Raw genomic sequence first — 23,673 nt, 5'->3', positions numbered from 1 at the left:
CCAGCATTATGTTTCCCTGCGTGTTCTTCTACATCGAGAAGCTGAGAGTCCTGTTCTGCAGCAGACAAACCCTCAACCCGGTCAAGAGAAAAGCCATCCGACTGATTCTGGCCACCTTAATAGTCTTGTTCTTCTGCTATATTCCCAGACTGTACTTCCTCATCTATCTGCATCTAGCTCCAAATGACTGGCACAGGTTCCTGTGCACTGAGGGCTTGGTGTTTATGATGCTTTCCTAGTTTTCGGAGGTCGCGATGCCTGTAATATTCCTGTACAGTTTACGTCAACTGGATGTCTGATTGCCTTCAAACTAAAAAAAAACAACTCACACTTTTGTCATGTTTTTTTTATTTTTATTAAATTTCTGGATAAAGTAACTCTTGAACTCTCTGGATCTCTTAGACGTTTTTTTGCTTTTTATTATAATTTATATTTATTATATAATTTATAGATTATTAACAATATATGAAATTAGATTTATAATAGTGGTTAAGATGCAGCGCTCCCACCGCTGCGACCCGGGTTCGATTCCCGGTCAGGGAACCATCCCCAGCCACTCTTAGTGCCGGTCCCAAGCCCGGATAAATTGGGGAGGGTTGCGTTAGGAAGGGCATCCAGCGTAAAACATGTGCCAAATCAAACGTGCGGAGGATCCGCTGTGGCGACCCCTAACGGGAGAAGCCGAAAAGAAAGTTCGTTCGTTCGTTTTATTCTTTAATAATTGTACATCTAACTGATGTATAACAAAGTAAGGGGTATGCAAACTTTTGCACAGAGCTGTAATCCAATCTCTGGCTGTCATTGGGTTAAAATATATTCAAATCAAACGCTATGTAACGCGAGAACTTGCGAAAACGTAACCACAAGAGAAAAGAATGCAGAGACACATGCGAGTCAGTCATTATTTAAATAGTTGTTTCCACATTATTTCTAAATCCGGGATGATTTAAGACGGTAGATATTTTTATTTCTGGTCAAACAGATCAAGCCGCAGGACATTGACGCGCCGCAGCAGAGATAACGAGCGAACAGCGATGCTGATCCGTCATAATGACATGCTGACAGAAATATAATAAATGTAACTTTTTCACCCATGTGGTTTTTTTTATTGTTTTTTGCATCTATATATTCGGGGTGTGAAATTGTACGTTTAGCACATCGTGAATGAAGATCTAAGGATGGACATCCTCATGCTAAACTTTACCCAAAACGAAACGTTAATGGAGTGCAACCTGTCCCTAGACGACATTCATGTAGTCATGAACAGCGTCCTCCTTTTCTTCAGCTTTCCCGCCACCTTTGTCGTGATCGCGACACTCGCGATCAGAATGTACAAAACGATGAGCTGCTCGTCGGCCGAACTCTTCCTCCTTCAAATCAACTTAGTCAACGTCTGCCTCTTCATATTTAATTTGCTGCTTTTCCTGGAAGTCGTGAACGTCCGCACCGTCCCTGAGACCGTCTACGTGATCTTCTTCGGCCTGACTTTAACGGCGAGGCCCGTCTTCTTACTCGCCATCTGTGTGATCTTCTACTTAGCCATCGCTCATCCGGTGACCTACCTGACCGTCAAAACCCTTCGCCACTGGGAGTGGCTGGTCATCACGTTCGGCTGGCTCTATGCCCTGCTCATCAATCTGCTGATTGTCATTTATGAAATTGACATTTTTCAACGAGACGTCGCTGGACTGTTATACACCGCCATTCTTCCCAGCATGTTCTTCAACATCGCAACACTCCGAGCCCTTTCCGCGAGCGGACCTGGGAACGCTGGCCAAGTCCTCAACCCGTCCAAGAAAAAAGCTTTCCGGATCATTCTGGGCATCCTGTTGACCATGATCCTGTACTTTGTTCCCAGAATTACTTTCCTCATCTACCCTTTAATCGCCCCGTTGGACGGTTCCAGGTTCCAGTGTCAGGAGGGTTCAGTGATTTTGTTTCTGCCTAAGATTTCAGAGTTGGCGATGCCTGTAATATTTATGTACAGTTTACGTAAACTAGATGTTTAATCGCACCGTAAGACTTTACAACTTCTGTATATTTGTCATATAAAGGCAGCACCATGGAACAGTCGATCTCTAAATATGTTCAGACCCTGAACTGGGGAGCGTTAGAGCAATAACACCTACTGACTGATCTTTCCAAAGATTTTGACACATTTTCCTCGAGACCTCGGATATACTGTAAATGTTATTTCTCCTGAGTAGTACAACTGAATTGAATGTGTCGATTAATTAAATAGCTGGGGGGGGGGGGGGGGGGGAATAAAAATCGTACAACTCGTTTGAGCTAAACAGTTTAGTGCATGTTTTATTCCGTTTTGTTTGGCGTGAAACTGAAGTGCTTCTTGTGCGCATGAACCAATCAAGAAAAAAATAAACGCATTAAATACATAAAGTAAGTGCAGTGGGTCAACGATGGCATGGACATGGAGTCTACAAATCTGTTCGGCTCGTGGTAAAAACCGGGTCGGCTGGTAAAAGCAGGGCACCTACAGCTCTGAGACGAGACGAGACGAGACGGGAGACATCACCCTCTGACGTGGATGAATCCTGACACGCTGAACAGATCAGCACACGAACAGGTGATGCGGAAGTTCTGTATTGAGCTACAGGGGAGATCTGGTCGATATCCTTAAAGAAGCGGTATGTCAACCGCTAAACAAGTCCTCGAGATGAAAAATGGAAATGAAAATGTCAAGCCTTTTCGGTTTCTTTGATTAGTCATTTGTATATTTATTTAAAAAACAAACAAACAAACAAAAAAAAAAAAAAAAACACCAAAGCAGATCTGAGAAAATAAGGGTGGTTCTAATCTGAGGGACAGAAATGTTGAGTCAGCAAATTCAGATCCAGTGCACGGCCATAATGCAAAATCACAGAATTAATCTTTTATTTGTTTCAATAGTTATTCATTTTTTGTTATAAAAGCAGTTACTGGGAATCTAATATTATTGAAGGGAATCTATTTAAAAAACTCGTTAAACTGGAATACGAGGGAGAGAGGGGGAAAAAAAGGACGTTCTTCTTTCTTCAGTGGCAGTTCAGTAGCTTCAATCGTAACTTCTCTCTTCGTCTACTACATTTCAAGGGAGCGCATTTGCTTTCACGCGATACTACATACTAACATTCAATAATCTCTCATAAATAAAGTGTAGAAATGAAAGGCGACTGCTCAGACGCTGCTAAACCAGGAGTGTGTTTACATTTCCCCTGCAAACAGCAGGTTTTATTCATGCGGTGAAACTCGTGTATTACAAATTTTTATTCCAAAGTCGTTTTTTTAAAGTGTTATTATTATTATTTATTTTTATTTCTTTAATTCGTATCAAACCATCAGAAATTGCATTGAAATTTCACCCTGTGATTAAATGCTTGAAATTCAAACTATAAAATGATTCGCTTTGTTGAAAGGGGTTTGTATGTTCGATTTCTACACCAGCCCTTTGTTAGAAACAGTGATGTCAACGATATTTTAATGGTTGGAAACATTCGCACACACGCACACACACACACAATTAATCTGACTACGATAAAATTCCACTCTCTCGGTCAGGACTGGACAGCGGCGGAGCGTTTTTAAAATAAAACATGACCCGATAGTGAAGTATCTGTCCAACAGGTACAGGTTTGGATATTAGCGATCGATGGAAGAAGATACATTCTTAGATGCCAGCAGCTATGGAAGCAGTGTGTGTGTGTGGGTTGATGGTTTTACATGGCTTTCACTTTAATTTGCTTCATCTTCATCTGCTTCTTCTCCATTTTCTTTTGCTCTCGGCGCTGAACGGCCTCCTGCGAGACGCACGCACAGATAAGAAATTAATATCGGTTAAACGTCAGTAAAAATATCTGATATCGAGATCTGATTTTAGGTGCAACAAAAACAGTTAAATCAAATCATTTTTAAAGACTGAGTTTATGATGGAAAAACGAGTTCAATGACAAACGCAGCATTTGACTGATTGGACTTCGCCCGATCGCTGGTTTATTCCGTTAAAACAGGGCTTTTTCTCCTATATTATCTGCCCAACCGCCATCCGCGACTTTGTCTCCTACCTCTAGACGGCGCTGTCTCTCGGGGTCCTCCTCGTTCATGATCCGCTCTTTCTCCGCTCTCTTTTTCTCCTCCCGGCGTGTCTGCGCAGCTTCCTGCCTCTGAGCGTGAGTCTGCTTCAGGAAGTTCTCCTCAACCCGGGCACGGTTCTTTTCTGCCTTCATCTTCCCCTACAAACACACACACACACACACACACACACACACACAACTTATTATACTATTCTGTTATGAAAGTACACACCTTGTGCATGTGTGTGTGAGTGTATATACTTGCCTCTCTGTTGAGGCGCAACTTCTTGACTTTGTCAATGCTGTAGATCACCATGTTCATAAGTGGCAGCAGGCCGTCCATGTCTTTGGGAGAAGTGTTACCCATTCCAGGCACTACACACACACACACACACACACACACACACAAACACACAAACACACACAAACACACACACACACACACACACACACACACACACACACACACACACACACACACACACACACACACACACACACACACACACACACACACACACACACAAACACACACACAAACACACACACAAACACACACACAAACACACACACACAAACACACACACACACACACACACACACACACACACACACGTCAAACTTCCAATACCAAACCTAGGCAGAAAACGCTCTAGTTGGAGCAGCAGGATTTTTGGTTTTTGAGAGTGTTTTGGATGTAGCTACCTCACACGGGATTCCTTGGAAACCATGCTAACTCATTCTACACATGTACGCTAAATGGTGAAAGGAATCCTGAACCAACATGGCTACTATTCCATACATGAAATTCAGTCTAGACTGAACCATCTAAACCGTTATTTAGAGAGCAGACTAAATCAGCACCCATAGTTAATCACTGGAACTATTTGCAAAAATCCATCTTAATAGTTTTTCCGGGTAGCGTCCGTTGCTGGAGCAGCTGAGGAGGTCTGCTGTCGTTACAAATCATAAGGCAAATTACTGACACCACGTGCTGTTTGTTTTTACACGCGTTGCACAGAGAGCGCTATATTTATTAATTAATAATTATCATTAATTATCAATTATTATATATATTTATTTATTATATTTATCTCCTTTAGCACATTTCCATGATTCTGCATGTTTGTTTATTTCATATCCAGTATTTATTAAAATAACTATTGGTTGATTTATTTGATATAAAGTAGCTATTGGTATCAGTAAAATCGGGCGACTTTTCAGAAATATCTCTGACTAGTGGAGAACATCTTGGGCGGGATTTACAAAAAGCACGCCAAAGTGTTTCAGATAAACGTTTGGACATTTATTTGTTTGGTCATACCTAGTTCATACAGAGAATCTAAAAAGGAACATGCATGTGTCTTTTGAAAACCATAAAGGGGTCCAAACTTTTGACAGGGACCATATCTGTAAACAATCGCTAGATGATTATGATGTCCTGTTTGCGGGTCTCACCATTAAATGTAAACAGCAGCGTTTTCTTGGTCTCAGGGAGCTTTAAGGGCTGACCCTCCCTAAAACACACCACAACAGCAAGAAAAAAAAAGATGAATAATTATCTTGGTCGCACCTCTTTCCCACTCTGTTCATTACATACCAGTATATTGATTTAAACGTTTACTTCCACACCACGTCATTGTATTCCATTTAACTTAATCACACGTTCTAATGTTCTAGCCGTGCTTCCGTTTTCCGGGCGATGTTAACGTTTTAAAGTGTCTTAATAATGATGATAAATGGATTTGCATGTAGGGTCTCCACTTTTTGTTTAACATCTGGGACAGGTTGTGTGTGTGCTGCTCTCGGGTTGTCAATCGAACTACATTTGTTATGTACTAACAAAGTGTTATTTTGTTTTATTTTTTCAGTATTTTAACTTCTAGCATCACCTTTCCAAAGCTCGGTTTTACAGATCAGTGCTCTGAGGCACACATCAAGTAGCAAACCAGGTCTGGTCTCCCCGGGCCGAATCACAGCACTAAATATTTTACCTTTAGAAGAAAAAAAAACTACCTGGACTAAAGTAGTGGTTTTTGAACTTTTTTTGACATTCCTCTCAGCTCCATGAAGATCTGCTTTACATGGGTTGGAATGGAGGATCTGCTGCTATAGAGCTCCAACCTCAACTCTACTAAAGACCTTTGGGATAAATTATAAAGCTGACTGCACCCTACTGCCTCCTCACCTCACCTACATCAGTACCTGACTTTATTAACACCCTGATAGCTGAAATCTCCACAAGCACAATCCAGAACCTAGTGGAACATCTTCCCAGAAGAGTGGAGGCTACTGTAAGAGCAAATGAGGACTAAAGATGGAATGGGATTTTCAAAAAAGGAGCACATAGCAAATCTTGTGGTCTAATGTATTGTATAGAAGTGTATAAAAAATGGCAATCACTTACTCTTGCATAACTTTTGGACCAGAAAATTGGTCCGAGAAATGGATGGACTCTATTTTGTCGGCATTGTTAGTGATGTAATGTACCATCTAAAAAAAAAAATAAAAAAAAAAGAAATCATTAAGAATTCAAAATAAATAAGCATTAATCAAAAGCAAAACACAAACAATAAAATGCAAAAAACAAAAATTAAATGTAATACGTGGCACACTTCCACCACCTCACCTTGTTGTCCATCACTCCATCCGTGACCTCGCCCATCTCTGATAGGATGGTCAGAGACTCAGGGAGGTTGTACTTCGCCCCCGACTTGGGCTTGTCCCCGCAGAACTCGCTCTGGAGGAAAACAAGACAGATACACAGAGGAAGTTAAAACAATTTCAGGAATGATCTCGCAGAGGACAGAAAGGGGGTCCTCACCAGGTCCTGCATCTCCTTCTGCATGCGTCCCATGGCCTTCCGGTGTCCCACTGCAAAAACGAATGTGTCCATGTCCTCGTCATTTAGTGTTACTTTGATTTGCTGACAAAGATTAAAAAAAAAAAAAAAAAAAAAAGCATCTAGTGAGAAAACGTGCCAGCTATGCATTTGGGTATATATATATATATGTGTGTGTGTGTGTGTGTGTGTGTGTGTGTTATATATACACCTACCACTTGGTCACAAACAGGTCTCATCATCCTGGCCAGAACGTTGAGCAGATCCTGTCTTTTAAGAAACTGCAACAATTCAATGAGGCAGTATTTAATATTCTGTAACATCACACAACATCGAAACAGCATTCGAAGACCAAAACCTTTGGAAATAATAAATTATATATTATATATATGGTTACTTTTCTGTGAAGAAATCATCATTCCTCCTTTCTTTTACTATGTGCAGTCACCTAATATTATAAATAAAAAAAAAATAAAAAGTTTGCCAATACCCTATTTAGAAAATCTCCAAAATATTGGATATAAATAAGTAAAAGTGCCTGATGAACACACGTACTCTGCCATCTACTGGTCATTTATGATTCTGCATCATTGATAGCTTCACTAGAAACCGTCAAACATTTAAAACACAAAGATCAGTATCTTCTGTACACAGAGGCTTTTAGATTCTCATGACGTTAAAAAAGTCTTTCTTGAGAAACAAATATACGTCCAGACTACCTTGAGCTGAATGAGCATGCCTTCACAGCAGACACGTCCTGAGCACCACAGGTTGTAGATGTGCTCGTTCTCCTGGTTCAGCTTCCCTGTGCTGGTCGGCTCCTTACTCGTCCCGTCATCACCTGCGCAGCAGAAAATAACACCGCTAAAAAAAAAAACGGAAATCCGGGTCGGGGAAGTTTCAAAACGGTTATGGTTCTCACCGACGAGGGCGAAGTTGCTCTCCAGCAGCTCCCTGTGTGAGTTAAACCAAGCCTGGGCAAGCCTGCTGTTCTTGTTCTTGCCAATGATGTAATTCATGATGTACGCCAGGAGGCCCGTCACCATCAGAATCTCCATGTAGTAGCTCTCCCAGCTGTTCTGCAGATGTGCTGGGACCTAACGAACATCAGCATCATCAACATCTGTCATACCGAGTATGGGTGGGAAAGTGGTACATGTGCAATTTTTACCTCCCGGTAGATGAGCGTGTCCTTGTTGGACGGGTTGGTCGTATCGTGGCCCTCAAACTCCTCGTTGTCGTACATGCTGTAGATGTCTTGATCCTATATAAAAAAACAAAAAAAAGATAAAAAAAAGACCCGTATGGCCATAACGGCGAGTTCGGTTATATCAAAAAAGATCCTTAATCTTTTATCACTTGCTAATGAAAGCATGATTCTTCGATCCAGGGACAGAACGAACACAGCAGAAGTAAGGTTTGATCACCACAGAGTAACGAGCCGCTCCCTGAAGAACCTGCTCACACCCGCATGCTTTCGAATCAATGACATCCGTCACTTGCGCCATACTGATTTTTCCCTGTGACGATTTTCCTTTTAAAAACATCTTAAGTAGGGTTGAAAAATTTACATTTTCAACACTGGAAACTTCCCAGGGGAATATATGAGAATTAATGGGGGGAATAAACTGGGATATAAGTGAGGAATATATGGGAATGAATGTGTGTAATAAACTGGGAATTAAGTGTTGAATATATGGAAATTAATGTGGGAATAATAAACTGGGAATTGACTAAATTGAAAGGTTGAAATTACTGGGAATTTATATGGAGTTTAAGTAAATGTAGATGCACTGTGAATTCCTCCAAAACATAAGACGCATTATTACTGAAATCCTAAACGCAAAATAGTCAAAAATGTCCATATTGGCGAGTTTTGGTGTAAATTACTCAACATAAATTTATGTTTATAACGTCCATGTACAAGCTATTGTGCGACAGAATTACACGAACAATTGAAAAGTAAATATTTTTTTAATCTGTATTAGTTTGCATGCATGTCTGCTTATGACCGAAACGAGAGTTTGAGACCGACATTGAGAGTAAAATTTTGTGCTAACAAACTCAAACGTGTCTTTCGCATCATTTTCCACTTTAATAAACTGATTTGTTTTGCAGTTGGTCTTTTTGTCACTTTATAAAAGACAGCAGAAAGAGGTATCTCAGGACATTCAAAGAGCATCAGACTCACCTGTCCATCTCCGTCCTCAAACTCATCTTGCCCGTCCTCGTTCTCCACCGTGGCTTCGTCCTCATCATCCTCCTCGAGATCGGATGAGGGCGGCGGTCTGGTTGGAGGCTCTTTCTCCACCTCGACCGCCGCCTCTTCTGCGACGTCCTCGAACTCGGCGAAGTCGTTGTCGTCGAACTCAGTCAGGTCTTCGCCGTCATCGAAGTCATCGTTATAGCGCCCCCTGGTGTCCGGCAGAGCCAGCAGCAGCAGGAGTGCAGGGAGCAGCAAGAGACAGTGCCTCATCCCTCACACAACCTGGAAACAAAAACTAAAACAAGACAAATATTTCTTTTAAAGACTGCAGAACAGTATTTACATGTATGACCTTGGTGAAAGGCTAGGTATACACTTTTTGCACGGCCTGGGGGAGAGTTCTGTGTATATCAATGTTTTAAGCATAGACATCGTGTACAGCGTAAACAAGTGGCCTCTTTCATACAGCAACAGCTTCCAGCCAACAACATGATTACCAGTGAATGCACCAGAAAGAATTGCGAGAGAAAAAAGTCGGAATAGTGAGACAAACATCGGAATTGCGAGAGAAAAAAGTCGGAATTATTAATTTTCAGAGACCCATCTCTTTTTTCCTTGTGTATTTATTATTGATTTGAAAGAAAAGGTACTTCCTATTTAATTACTCTAATAATCAATAGATTAATCGGTAGGAAACTCGATTATTAAAATAATCCATAGACACAGTCCGAGTTCAGACACTAAATTTTAGTCAAATAGATTAACAGGGACGAGTTTGACAGTTAAAGCACCCTGATTCCCCTCATGTTCACTTCCTGTTATTGGTAAAACATGAGACAACGTTAGTAATCAAACAAATTCAGGGCTTCCCACATATTCAGGGCTTCCCACATCCATACTGGGTTCCTCCCTCATCCCCAGTTTCCTCACATAATCCACCAAAAACATGTTGATCGGTGACTGAATTAACCCCAGACGTTTGTGTGTGAGGTGACCAGTGATTCCCTTCTCACACCTGGCGATCCCTGGATAATCTCCAGATCCACCGAGACCTTGATCAGGACTAAACTAGATGTCTATTTAGTGATGTGTTGTCTTTCAGTCAAGGATCTGGGCTCCCAATGGATCAATGATTCCTGCTCAGAATGTCCCTTTAACCTTCACTTTAAATGCTTTAACAGAGAATTAAAAACCAGAAGAAGGAATGGAAGTCTCTTATAAACCATTGAGTTGACGGAGAAGAAGAAAAATCTTCACCTGGGTAAATAAAAACTATTTTAAAATCAGATTAACAGCACAGCTTTTGGACGTGGGTAATGCTAAGATTACCCTGACCTGCTTTATCTACAGTGCGCATGCGCATATTCCCGAAGGTAACGTTCATAGTAGTTAGCATTAGCGGTTCCTTTTTATTCCTTACTCGTTTGCTAATGCTACATACACGCCTCCACTTGCTTTTACGGTGTCTATAAACGCATAAACTATGCACATGAACCTCGTGACAGAAATAATGAAAGCCAAAAGAAAAGTTTTAATAACATGACACTCGACTATCCAGTTTAGCCAGGCTTGAAGCACATACACGCCCGGAATAGCATGAGAACTTTGACTTTTCTCAACATTACCTGTAACCCGACGTGCTAGAGAAGAGCAACACTTGGCAATTATAATATTTACCTGCAATGTTTAATCCTTTAATAGGGAAAAATGAAATCTTGGCCCTCGGGTCGCAGCGACGAGTTTCCTTAACAGACTACCAGGGACTATGAGAGCCAGATTTACTTTGCGCATGCGCATTGGTGCTCCATTCTCTTTCGGCTCATAATCGACTCACTGTATTATTATTATATATTTTTTTTCTAAATCTAGTTAGACCAAAATAAACAAACGGGCATTACTTTGCATCTATTAAAAATCTTTATTTCTACATATCTATATATAGACAATACAAATCTTCATACGGTCAGTAAAACTTATAAACATCTTCTGGTAAAAATGTGCTGCAAATTGGTTTGTATTTGATCATTTGGAAGGAAATCATACCTAAAAAAAATTTATGATTTATTTCCCAGCTTTATTTGATAAAAAAAAAATGATGGAAGTCGATTCCTTTTATTGCAGAGCCGACTCAAAGAGCCGACTCGTTGTCGATCGACTCGTCTTTAATGCGCGTCATGTTCGCGCATGCGCACATGTGCATGTCAGGGAGCTGCCATGCTGGATTGTAGAGAGGTTCAAAAATATCTCGGTGTAAGAGTCGGACCATATTTAACCCATAGCTATAGATAATCAGCCTCCTGTTTTAAAGTATATATATATATTGCAATGAGTTTATTTAAGGTAAAAAAAATAATTCCCCTTAGCTCAGATGTAATTGATCAGCAGGTGATATGGTGGGAAACGTTAATAACAGTAACTGTAATGATCTGTTCTGCTAAAATAATAAATCACATCGAGTCATTCGGGGAACACAACATCCCGGTGTCAATTAGTTTCCTATAACAGCATTCTGGCTTTAATTCATTTCATATCACTTAAACTTATCAGATTTATAACGTTTCGATAACGTCTGACTACATTTGAAAGACATTTACATGTACATTTGTGGCATTTAGAAGTATCCAGAGCGACGTGCAAAAGTGTTTAGAGTCTGTAGCAATAAATAAATCTACACTGTATTACAAACTTAATATAAATCAGCTACAACTCTGTTGAACTTTTTAAAAACTTTGCAAACTTGGATTTATTTTAACAACGCAGACCTGGAAAGTGCTTGTTTAAGTGTTTCAGGAAGACATCATGATCTTGGTTGGTTTAAGTAACACAACCTCCATAACATTCACAACATTCATTTCCTCCATGTGACATGTGACTGGTGTATTTATTTATTTTAATTTACAAAGTTCTGTTAAATGGATTACACCGTTAGGTATTAACTTTATATGTTATAATACAAGAGTTTTTTTAATGGTTATGATCAGTGGTATCTATCTATCTATCTATCTATCTATCTATCTATCTATCTATCTATCTATCTATCTATCTATCTATCTATCTATCTATCTATCTATCTATCTATCTATCTATCTATCTATTATAGATTATATCATTAATAACAATCTATTATTATAAAGTTATAATTACTGCTATTACACTTGTCTATCTATCTATCTATCTATCTATCTATCTATCTATCTATCTATCTATCTATCTATCTATCTATCTATCTATCTATCTATCTATCTATCTATCTATCTATTAAACTATTATAGATTATATCATTAATAACAATCTATTATTATAAAGTTATAATTACTGCTATTACACTTGTCTATCTATCTATCTATCTATCTATCTATCTATCTATCTATCTATCTATCTATCTATCTATCTATCTATCTATCTATCTATCTATCTATCTATCTTTTAAACTATTATAGATTATATCATTAATACAATCTATTATTATAAAGTTATAATTACTACTATTACATTTGCCTATCTATCTATCTATCTATCTATCTATCTATCTATCTATCTATCTATCTATCTATCTATCTATCTATCTATCTATCTATCTATCTATCTATTATAGATTATATCATTAATAACAATCTATTATTATAAAGTTATAATTACTACTATTACACTTGCCTATCTATCTATCTATCTATCTATCTATCTATCTATCTATCTATCTATCTATCTATCTATCTATCTATCTATCTATCTATCTATCTATCTATTATAGATTATATCATTAATAACAATCTATTATTATAAAGTTATAATTACTGCTATTACACTTGTCTATCTATCTATCTATCTATCTATCTATCTATCTATCTATCTATCTATCTATCTATCTATCTATCTATCTATCTATCTATCTATCTATCTATTAAACTATTATAGATTATATCATTAATAACAATCTATTATTATAAAGTTATAATTACTGCTATTACACTTGTCTATCTATCTATCTATCTATCTATCTATCTATCTATCTATCTATCTATCTATCTATCTATCTATCTATCTATCTATCTATCTATCTATCTATCTATCTATCTTTTAAACTATTATAGATTATATCATTAATACAATCTATTATTATAAAGTTATAATTACTACTATTACACTTGCCTATCTATCTATCTATCTATCTATCTATCTATCTATCTATCTATCTATCTATCTATCTATCTATCTATCTATCTATCTATCTATTATAGATTATATCATTAATAACAATCTATTATTATAAAGTTATAATTACTACTATTACACTTGCCTATCTATCTATCTATCTATCTATCTATCTATCTATCTATCTATCTATCTATCTATCTATCTATCTATCTATCTATTATAGATTATATCATTAATAACAATCTATTATTATAAAGTTATAATTACTACTATTACACTTGCCTATCTATCTATCTATCTATCTATCTATCTATCTATCTATCTATCTATCTATCTATCTATCTATCTATCTATCTATCTATCTATCTATCTATCTATCTATCTATCTATCTGCCTATGACACGACCACACTATAAGTAGGCGGGGCCTATATAGTCTAGAAAGCCTTTTATTCGCCAAACACAGGATTAGTACAGGATGATTCAGGAAAAACATATATCAACAAACTAATATTATAAAATGATTATAATCACTACTACTACTACTACTACTAATAATAATAATAATAATAAACATGATCATAATAATAATAATAATTTCGATCATCAACAGGACATTGTGTTTTTGTCGTCAGGTCGCGACTTTTATATTGAAAATCCCCTCCGACAGAAAAGAAAATCCTCTTCGCGCTTCGGTCTCCTGCTGCGAAGCCAAAAATAAAGAGCCTCATGATTTGATTATCGCATCAGTGATCTGATAGAAAAGCTCCATGTTGAAGAAGAATGTGTGAACATTAGTGTTTTCGGTGTGAACCGGCAGTAAGGAGAAGGAGAAGAAGCAGAAGGCCGCGGCCGCTCAGGCGCCTTTAGTGATCTGCAGCTCGGTGTCGGTTCTTGACAGTCGCTTTGTCTGGAGGAGAAACAGCAGCGTGGAACGGGTTCCTGGGTTCCTCTATTCCTCTCTCTCTCCTTCTCTCTCTCTCCCCACATCTCTGAGTGTCAGTGGGGTTTGTTTATTTGTTTGTTTGTTTGTTTGGTCTGAATCATGTCTCTACACGGTAAAAGGAAAGAGATTTATAAATATGAGGCTCCGTGGACGGTGTACGCCATGAACTGGAGCGTCCGGCCTGATAAACGCTTTCGGCTGGCGCTGGGCAGCTTCGTGGAGGAATATAACAACAAGGTAAACCTTAAAATCTCTTTATTAAACATTTAATTCATATTTAATACAAATAAAAAACTCTCCAGTCTCAAATCCGCTCTGAAATGGAGGAAACCTGGAGCTCGGCATCAAATCCTCGTGTTTTTGTTTTGGTTTTGTGTGTTGTGGACTTTAAAATGCAACTATAATCCAATTTTATTGAAGATTTGTCTTTATTTTTATGTAAATAATCATCTTTAAAGCGACCCGGAAATATAACCGTGTTTCAAAGCGTCCTGTGGTTTTATTGACCCCGACTTTTATAAATAATAATAAAAAATAAAATAAATGTAAACAAAGTTTTGGATTTATTTTTACTGTGAATTTTTTATAGTTCGTCACTTTTCAGTAGGTAAAATTTATTTAATATTTTATTTTCAATCATCCTGTACTAATGATGTGTTTAGCGAATGAAATGCTTTCTAGACTTTATAGGCCCCGCCCCCTTACCATGTGGGCGTGTCATAGGCAGATAGATAGATAGATAGATAGATAGATAGATAGATAGATAGATAGATAGATAGATAGATAGATAGATAGATAGATAGATAGATAGAAAGAACAGTTAATCTAGGATATAGGAATGATCTAATGCTGTATTGAGCAAATTAAATGGTTTCTAGTCGGTGTATGAGCATGTCCTTTATGAACAGACGGATGGATAGATGGATGGATATATAGATAAATAAAGCCATAAAATGATTAATGTTTTTCCTGGCTCATCCTGTACTATTGCTGTGTTCGACCTATGAATATATAAACCTTATTGGCCCCGCCCCCTTAATGTTTGGGTGTGTCCTAAGTGGATAGATGGATGGATGGATGGATTGTTTGTAAAATTCTGGACTCTATATTTGTTTTGTGGGCGTGTTATGAATGGGTTGATGGAGAGAGAGAGAGAGAGAGAGAGAGAGAGAGAGAGAGAGAATTAAAAATGTTTTCCTGACTCATCCTGTACTAAACGTGTTTCTCCTTTTGAAATGTATTTATTTGGAGTGTTCGTTTTAGTTTGTTTGAATTTGTGTCTTTTATTCTTATCAATGTTTATGAACATAAATAATATTTTATATTTTATAAATACTTTATTTTAAAATATATATAATTATTTGTATTTATTTTTGTAATAAAGTTGTTATATATTATAGAATATTTTACAACAGTGTTATAGGTTTCTTTGTTTTAACTGTCAAATAACTATCAAAGTGTGTGTGTGTGTGTGTGTGTGTGTGTGTGTCTGTGTGTCTGTGTGTGTGTGTGTGTGTGTGTGTGTAGGTGCAGCTTGTGGGTCTGGATGAGGAGAGCAGCGAATTTGTGTGTAGGAACACGTTCGATCACCCGTACCCCACCACCAAGATCATGTGGATCCCAGACACCAAGGGCGTTTACCCGGACCTGCTGGCTACCAGCGGAGATTACCTTCGTATCTGGAGGGTGTGTGACCTTCACCTCTCTCTCTCTCTCTCTCTTTCTCTCTCTCTCTCCCCCTGTGCACTTGTTCTCACTCTGTGCGTCTCTCGCTCTTTTTTTCTCAGGTAAACGACACTGAGACACGCCTCGAGTGCCTCCTCAACAACAACAAGAACTCGGACTTCTGTGCTCCTCTGACTTCTTTCGACTGGAACGAGGTGGATCCCAACCTTCTGGGTGAGATTCAGTTCAGACACGTCCAGAGACGTCCAGAGAATCTCATCCATGGCTTTTCAGCTTCATTATAAACAATTAGAGCCGTATTCAGCACTTCCCAGAAGAGTGGAGGTCATTTATAACATAAATGGGGACTAATTGTTAAAAAGTGTTCAGGTCTGGTTAGAGAGTGTGTTATTTAGAGTTGGTTACACGTGTCTTCATGCTCCTTTAGGCACCTCTAGTATTGACACCACCTGCACTATCTGGGGTCTGGAGACAGGACAGGTGCTGGGGAGAGTCAACCAGGTGTCCGGACACGTCAAGACGCAGCTCATCGCCCACGACAAAGAGGTGAGGCACCATGTTCTGCTCAGGATGCTGCACTCCTCAGCTGTTGCTACGTGTATAATAGGGATTAAAAATTTACCGATTCACATAGAGATTAACATGGCAGAGGTAGAGCTGCATCTTCCTTCAGACAGAACAGGAAAAGAAGGTCTGGTTTTATTTCATCTTTTTATTTTATTAATTTATTTAATTTTTTGCGTTACAGAGGCGTGTTTGTGAAAGAGCCATACGCTAGAAGTCAGACGGCACTTAAGTAAACTGATTATTTGGTGTCTGTCGGAACCAAAGAAATAAAAGCGAACATATTTATTTCCCGTCGAATCGCGTTGAATATTCGGGCTGTAAATCGAAGAAAATATATTTTCACGATTAATCAAATGATCGCACATTTTCATCTCTACCTCATAAATGAAAAGTTTTCAATACTAATCAACATGTGATAGACAAATATGGATGCTTTATGCAAATGTATGTTTATTATTAGTAAGAACCAAACTCAACACAGAGCACGAAGACGAAAACATTCTTGTAAACGTTTGAAAGTAATGACGGCGTTTTTTAAACGAGGAAATTCATCAGGACATCAAACGAAATCTTCGCTATGTTTCCACACGGACGGTTTTATTTGCCGCACGGTGGATTTTGTTGCTCGATTCGAGACCCGGTAAAACAAATCTTTAGTGATTATAATTTTTTTTATTAATGATAATATTTTTATATCTGTTTAAATAAAGGAAGTTTTAGTTTTTTGCCTCTTTTATATTTATTTATTTATATTTCGACTAAAATTGCTAAAAAACGGAAGTGAAAATTCCGGAAATGAATTTGCGCTCACGCGTTATTAACGCCTTCGTTTCTCGCAGCCCCAGATGAATCGAACGGAAATCGGATCACACTATGCAAATGTATGCATTTACGCGGATGCACGTCCCTAGTGTGTTTACAGCGTAACGTGTGTGCGTGTGCACGTGCAGGTGTACGACATCGCGTTCAGCCGCGCAGGGGGCGGCCGTGACATGTTCGCGTCGGTCGGAGCCGACGGCTCGGTGCGCATGTTCGACCTGCGACACCTGGAGCACAGCACCATCATCTACGAGGATCCTCAGCACCACCCACTGCTCCGCCTCTGCTGGAACAAGCAGGACCCCAACTACCTGGCTACCATGGCGATGGACGGCATGGAGGTGACCTCACGCGCGGTTGGGATATGGTTTGGGGGGAAGGAGGTATCAATCGGAAAGATGTTAATGTGTGTGTGTTTTTCTTTTTTTTTTTCTCAGGTGGTCATTCTGGATGTGCGTGTGCCGTGCACACCTGTAGCTCGTCTCAATAACCACCGTGCCTGTGTGAACGGCATCGCCTGGGCCCCTCACTCCTCCTGCCACATCTGTACTGCAGGTAACACCAACACACATGAATACAGTATATTACAGTTATTCATACAGAATTACAGTATGAATAAAATCAACGAGAAATGTTGGTTTTTTTTTTTTTTATTTAAAAGAGAACATTTGATGAACTCATTTAAATTTGATAGTAATAAAAAAAGAAACGTGTGAAAGAATTAGGACTTAAATATGCCTTTTATCCAAATGTATTGTAAAAGCACAGGCTTTCATAGGGTGCCATAATTTTTTCACATGACTGTATTTATAAATAAATAAATAGATGTAATAGATAAATGTCTTTTAGTTCTGATTTTAATTTACATTTAAATCTTAATTATAAAAAGAAAATAAAATAATTTTATTATTAGCCAATTATTAATTATTAATAACATTCTTTTCTACCTGTATATCATTTTTTTTTTTTTTTAGTCTGTGAAGTTTATAACACGTGTAAGACCTCAAAACTCCTCAGAATAAAGCTGGAGGAAGTCGTAAGACATCATCACTTGTTGTAATGGAGGAGTGGCTAAAGTTCTGGTTTACACATCCCTATCGCCAGGCTGCCACTTTTAGGCCCCTGACCAAGGCCCTTAGACCTCTTGTGCTTCAGGGGTATTGCCAAAAGTTTTGGGACACCTGACCTTTCCTGCTATACGTGGTCCTTTTCCGAACTGTTACCACAAAGCTGGAGGCACTCAATTGTACAGGACGTCTTTAGATGGCGCTATAATAAAATATTGCATTCACTTGAATTTGGAAACCCAAAACCTGTTCCAGCATGGCGACGCCCCTGTGCACAAAGTGAGCTCTTTGATCTGGTTTACATGATTTGGAGAGGAAGATCGTGAGCCGCCTGCTATAGAGCTCTGATCTCATCCCTACTGAACACCTTTGAAATGAACACTGACTGCACCTCAGACCTCCTCACCTACATGACTTTATTAACACCCTTGTGGCTGATGAACACAAATGTACAAGCAAACTCCAAAATCTAGTGGAACATCTTCCCAGAAGATAGAAGGAAATTATAAGGGCAAATCAAAAAAGCCCCCTTTTTTTCACCCCCTTTACTTTAATATTAAGGTAAGAAAAAGGATTAGTATCTTCTCATGTATTCTTACCCCCCCATTTTTTTCTCTTTTCCCCCCTACATAGCGGACGATCACCAGGCCCTGATCTGGGACATCCAGCAGATGCCGCGCGCCATCGAGGACCCAATCCTGGCCTACACGGCCGAGGGCGAGATCAACAACGTGCAGTGGGCGTCCACTCAACCCGACTGGATCGCCATCTGCTACAACAACTGCCTGGAGATCCTGCGTGTTTAACAGCGCCGCCGAGGTCGCCGCTGCTGCTGCCCCAAGCTCTCCCACCACCACCACCACGGAGAGCCGGGCCAGTCCCAGCGAGAGCCACGACAACGGAGCCGCCGCAGGAGCCAGACCTCGAGTGGGCGCGGGAGCCGGGGTCTGGTTTCTGTGTTGCTGCAAAGGAGTGGAGATGGCAGGAGGACTCGGCTAATGGACAGGATTCTGGGATTGTGTACGTATGTGTGTGAGTGAATGTGTTTATAGGTGCATACTTGAGCGTGCGCGTGTGTGTGTGTGTGTGTGTGTGTGTGTGTGTGTAGTTTCATTTGTACATCATAAAGTGTTGATCAGTACGTGTTCGAGTCACTCGGACCCTCAGTTTGGAGTGAAGTTGTTCTGCCACAGTGTTTCTAAGTCGTTCTGCGTTCACAGACCAGAGCGGGGTTTTCTTTGTCTTGTTTTTCATTTCTTTTTTTGTTTTGTTTTGTTTTTTAAATGCGATGTTGCTTAGTGTAACGCATCCCGCATTTCAAGTAGAAAACTAGTTACCGAGCAGCAGCACTGATCTGTAATTAGCTTATAATAAAACGCAAAAAGGAAAAAAAAAGACACAAAGGTGCCATGTTTGTGTTAGAAGTTTTCCGACAATGCGTTCGCGCATCATGACCGCAAGGAATAGTGTTTTTTTTTTTTGTTTGTTTTGTTTTTTTTACCAATACGGTGCTGATGCTTTTCCTCAAAACGTTCCCCAAACATGTTTCGGTTTCTCAAAAACCCTTCACTTTGTTCACAGCCATCAGGGAAGGGAGTAGCTTGTTTCGCTTGGTTGCCATAGCAACACGATCATGACATCACTAAACTGGAGCACTAGGAAAGTAGTTTTTTTTTTTCTTTCATACGAATGTGTGTTACAAAATGAACAAAACAAGACCTTTTTTCCCCCAACTCCTGTTTTTTTTTTTTTTTTTAAAGCATGTTTGTGCTCGATGTAAGAGATGTACATACATATATAAATATTATAAATAACCTAGAGGGCGGAACGTCCGTGGCGTAAATTTAACTTTTTTTTTTTGCATCCGGATTCGCCGTTCTTTACCGTCCGTTCACCAACACGTGTGGACCAGAAGAACTTCGGCCTCTTTCGGAAAGAGTGTGTATTGTGATCTGTGTGCCCTGTTTTTTTTTTTTTTCTATTAATAAACTTGCATTGTTCTTCCACGCAGGTCTGATAGTCTTTTTTTTTTTTTTTTCTCATCCACACATTTTAGCAGAATTTTGCAAAATTCTCATTTATACAGTTGAGGGCCTTGCTCAAGGGCCCAGCATTGGCAACTTGATTGTGCTGGGATTTGAACTCGCAACCTTTTGATTAGAAATCCTGGACACCTGATCATAAGATTGGCGAGTTAATGTGCTCCTTTTTGGACCTCCTATGCCAGTCCTTATTTCCTGTTAAAAGAAAGGAAGATGTTCCACTAGATTTTGTCAAGAATTGTGTGAGTCATTCAGCCGCAGGGGTGTTAGTAAAGTCAGGTAGTGATGTAGGTGAGATGAGGAGGTCTGGGGTGCAGTCAGCGTTCACATTCAATCACGTTCAGTAGGTTTGGAGAACAATAGCAGGCAGATCTTCCATTCCAACCCATCTGTAATGCAGATCTTCATGGAGCTAAGCTTTGTGCACAGGGGCATTTTTATGCTGGAACAGGTTCGGGTCTTCTGGTTCAAGTAAAGGGAAAAATTTAACAGTTTTGGAGAAGAACCACATGGCAGGAAAAGGCAGGTGTCCCAATACTTTTGGACGTGTACTGTATAATAACCAGGTTTTTGTCCGAGTGCCGAAAAAAGATTGAATTCAAAATCGGACATCTGCAGGAGGGAAATGTAAAAGTCATAAAGCAAACGGTTCTGATTTCACCATCGTGATGTAATAAATAATCTTTAATTACAAAGAAAAACTAATTTTTTTGCTTTATTAATTTGTGAACCGTTAAAAGTCTGAAAAGAGGTTTTTGGGTTGAATCTGATTCTAATTCACATCCTTTAGACATCTTTTAATATATAGTGTCCTCATGTCTCTCTCCCTCTTACACACACAAACACACTCACACACACACACACACACACACACACACACACACACACACACACACACACACTCTACATTTAAATCATACTGACACTTTAAATACACAGTAAAAAGCTTTATCACACACACACTATAATCAGAAGTGAGAAAATAATGAGTCTACACTGAGACAAGGCCTGAGATTTCTGCTTACTGGGTCTGAGTTCTCAGGGAAGAGAAAAAGGTGAACGAGAAGCAAGAAGAGAAAAAGGTGTAAGAGAAAATATGGAGAAGAAATGTGTATTGGAAGTAAAAGGTGAAAGAGAAGAGAAAACGAAGAGAAGTAAGGAGAGAAAGAAAATGAAGAAGAAGAGAAGAGGGAAAAATAAAAAAAAGGAAGAGAATTAGGAAAAGAAGAGAAAGAGAAGCATTATAACAGATAGGTAAAGAGAGAAAAAACAAGGGAATGAAAAAGCAGAGAGAACTGTTGAGAGAAAGCGAGAGAGAGAGAGAGAAGCTGCTAACTGATGCTCCCAGCTCTCTCCAACTCCAACTTTTTCTTTCTTTTCCACACATTCACTTGTTCTCTCACTTGTCCTCTCTCCCTCTATTTTCATTGTTTCATCTCTCTTCCTTTCATTTTCTCACTCTTTCATTCTTACCCTCCCAAATTTCTTTTTCTCAGGTTTGCTCTCTCCTTCCATCACTTTTTTTTGTGTCCTACCCAATTTCTCCCTCCTTCTCTTTTAATCTTTTATTCTCTCTGTCCTTTGCTCTTTCCTTTATTCATTCTCTCTCTCTCTCTCTCTCTCTCTCTGTTACGCTCCCTCTTTTCCTTATTCTCTCTACTGCTCTCCCTCACTCTGGCTCTTATACTCTCCCTCTTGTCCTTTCTCCATCTCTTTCCATCTCATTCTCTCTCACTCGCTTATTCTCTCCTTCCCTCATTTCTCTCTCTCTCTCTCTTTCTCTCTCTCTCTCTCTCTCTCTCTCTCTCTCTCTCTGTGCTCCGTGCTCCAGGGGGCACTGTATCATGGTTAACCCTGTGCTCTGTCCCCAACTTAATATCAACTTAATATCTCTCTCTCTCTCATTCTCTCTCTTGTCCTCTCTTCTTCTCTTTCCCTCTCATTCTCTCTTAATCGCTTATTTTCTTTCATTTCTTTTCTCTCATTCCTTCTCTCCTGCATACTGTTCCTTGCCTGTTCTCTGTCATTTTGTCCCTCACTCTCTCTTTTGCTCTGTCACTCATACTCTGCTTAGCTTATTCTCTCTCTCTCTCTCTCTCTCTCTCTCTCTCTCTCTCTCTCTCTCTCTCTCTCTCTCTCTCTTTCTCTCCCCCTGTGTTTCCTTGTAAATTCTGAAGAATTTAGTTCAAGTTAATCTCAGTGCTTGAAGGTGAAGACACTTAACATACAACACCAAATCAAACATGTGCAATCAGACCTCATCTTCCTCAACGCCCTAGAAGATATGAAAACCGAGCTGCTAATGAGCGCCCCCCAAAGGCCTGTGTTTGAACATACAGTCATGTCCTGCTCATGCTGTATTCCTCAGTCCCTGGTATTACACCTTGCCTGGGATCTGTGTGGAAAAAAATCTCCATGACAACAAGACGAAACCCAACACTGAGTTTAACCAAAATAACTCAATAACAAGTACGTCTATAAATAACAGAGCTCATTTTTGACCTAATAATGAGTTCAAGTTCAGAAATAAAAAAGCACTATGGCTTTAGTACATAACTATTATATAATATTTTGCTTAATAAGTTCTAAAGAAAAAGAGTTTAAGCTTTTGGAACATCTCATTTAGTCCCCATGTGCTGTTATAACTTCCACTATTCTAGGAAGATGTTCCACTAGATTTTGGATCTGATACATTAATGTACCACTAACTTTGTGGTAACAGAACCATATATTTACGTTTATGTTATGTAGCAGACGCCGCTATCCAGAGCAAAGTACAAAAATGCTTTGAAGTCTGTATCAATGAAATCAACACTGGGTTACGAACTTCCGATACCGTCAGCTTAAAACTCTGTTGGGAGGAATTATAGCATCCTTTTTTTAATATAAAGACAAACAGTGAAGGAAACAATGACGGTTTTGGGACTTTGGGTCTCTAGTTCTTATCTTCTCCTCTTATACACTTATTTGCCTCCAACTTTGTGGTAACAGTTTGGTGGAAAGTTGGTTGTCCCAATAGACCTGCCTTGTATAATAAAGAGGTCTAAACTGAACTTTTAAGTGTGGATGAGCAATATATTTATATATGTAAATATAAAGACAATATGGAAAAGAAATGGGTATGAGAAGTAAAAGGTGAAAGAGAAGAGAAAAAAGTTAAGTAAGAGAAGTAAGGAGAGCATGGAAGAGAAAAAGAAAAGAAACAGGAAGAGAAGAGGTAAGGAAAGAAAGGAAAAGAAAAAGAAAATAACAAGGAAGAGAAGAAGGAAAAAGAAGA

At 39.1% G+C, this 23,673-nt stretch overlaps 2 protein-coding genes across 2 annotated transcripts; one reads left to right on the top strand and one right to left on the bottom strand.

The window, feature by feature from the left end:
* Window positions 1-2,710: 2,710 nt before the first annotated feature.
* On the bottom strand, window positions 2,711-11,282 carry ccdc47 (coiled-coil domain containing 47). The gene is made up of 13 exons (XM_083567001.1): window positions 10,793-11,282; window positions 9,101-9,410; window positions 8,081-8,173; window positions 7,832-8,006; window positions 7,629-7,750; window positions 7,125-7,190; window positions 6,892-6,993; window positions 6,697-6,807; window positions 6,475-6,560; window positions 5,526-5,584; window positions 4,333-4,442; window positions 4,059-4,226; window positions 2,711-3,794 (listed from the first exon to the last, which is right to left on the bottom strand). The coding sequence occupies exons 2-13, from the start codon at window positions 9,383-9,385 to the stop codon at window positions 3,714-3,716; spliced, it is 1,458 nt and encodes a 485-aa protein (XP_083423127.1). The 5' UTR covers window positions 9,386-9,410; window positions 10,793-11,282; the 3' UTR covers window positions 2,711-3,713.
* Window positions 11,283-13,902: 2,620 nt separating this feature from the next.
* Window positions 13,903-20,360, top strand: dcaf7 (ddb1 and cul4 associated factor 7). The gene is made up of 7 exons (XM_083566796.1): window positions 13,903-14,452; window positions 15,743-15,901; window positions 16,003-16,114; window positions 16,329-16,447; window positions 17,419-17,628; window positions 17,725-17,842; window positions 18,988-20,360. Exons 1-7 carry the CDS (start codon window positions 14,315-14,317, stop codon window positions 19,158-19,160), a joined length of 1,029 nt encoding a protein of 342 aa, XP_083422922.1. The 5' UTR covers window positions 13,903-14,314; the 3' UTR covers window positions 19,161-20,360.
* The last annotated feature ends 3,313 nt before the right edge of the window (window positions 20,361-23,673 follow it).

This window comes from Silurus aristotelis (assembly GCF_946808225.1).
Source record: "Silurus aristotelis genome assembly, chromosome: 17".
Classification (NCBI taxonomy): domain Eukaryota; kingdom Metazoa; phylum Chordata; class Actinopteri; order Siluriformes; family Siluridae; genus Silurus; species Silurus aristotelis.
Note: the sequence above shows the minus strand (reverse complement) of the source record. Positions and strands in the feature narration are given on the sequence as shown.

What these genes read in the sequence shown, in the direction of transcription:
- ccdc47 (XM_083567001.1), bottom strand. Translation starts at nt 9,385, where the DNA reads ATGAGGCACTGTCTCTTGCTGCTCCCTGCACTCCTGCTGCTGCTGGCT. An exon ending in GACCTGTTTGTGACCAAGTG is followed by an intron (nt 6,994 to 7,124) that starts GTAGGTGTATAT and finishes AATCTTTGTCAG; the next exon opens with CAAATCAAAGTAACACTAAA. An exon ending in GGTCCAAAAGTTATGCAAGA is followed by an intron (nt 5,585 to 6,474) that starts GTAAGTGATTGC and finishes GGTGTGTTTTAG; the next exon opens with GGAGGGTCAGCCCTTAAAGC.
- dcaf7 (XM_083566796.1), top strand. Translation starts at nt 14,315, where the DNA reads ATGTCTCTACACGGTAAAAGGAAAGAGATTTATAAATATGAGGCTCCG. An exon ending in TGGAGGAATATAACAACAAG is followed by an intron (nt 14,453 to 15,742) that starts GTAAACCTTAAA and finishes GTGTGTGTGTAG; the next exon opens with GTGCAGCTTGTGGGTCTGGA. An exon ending in TGGCGATGGACGGCATGGAG is followed by an intron (nt 17,629 to 17,724) that starts GTGACCTCACGC and finishes TTTTTTTCTCAG; the next exon opens with GTGGTCATTCTGGATGTGCG.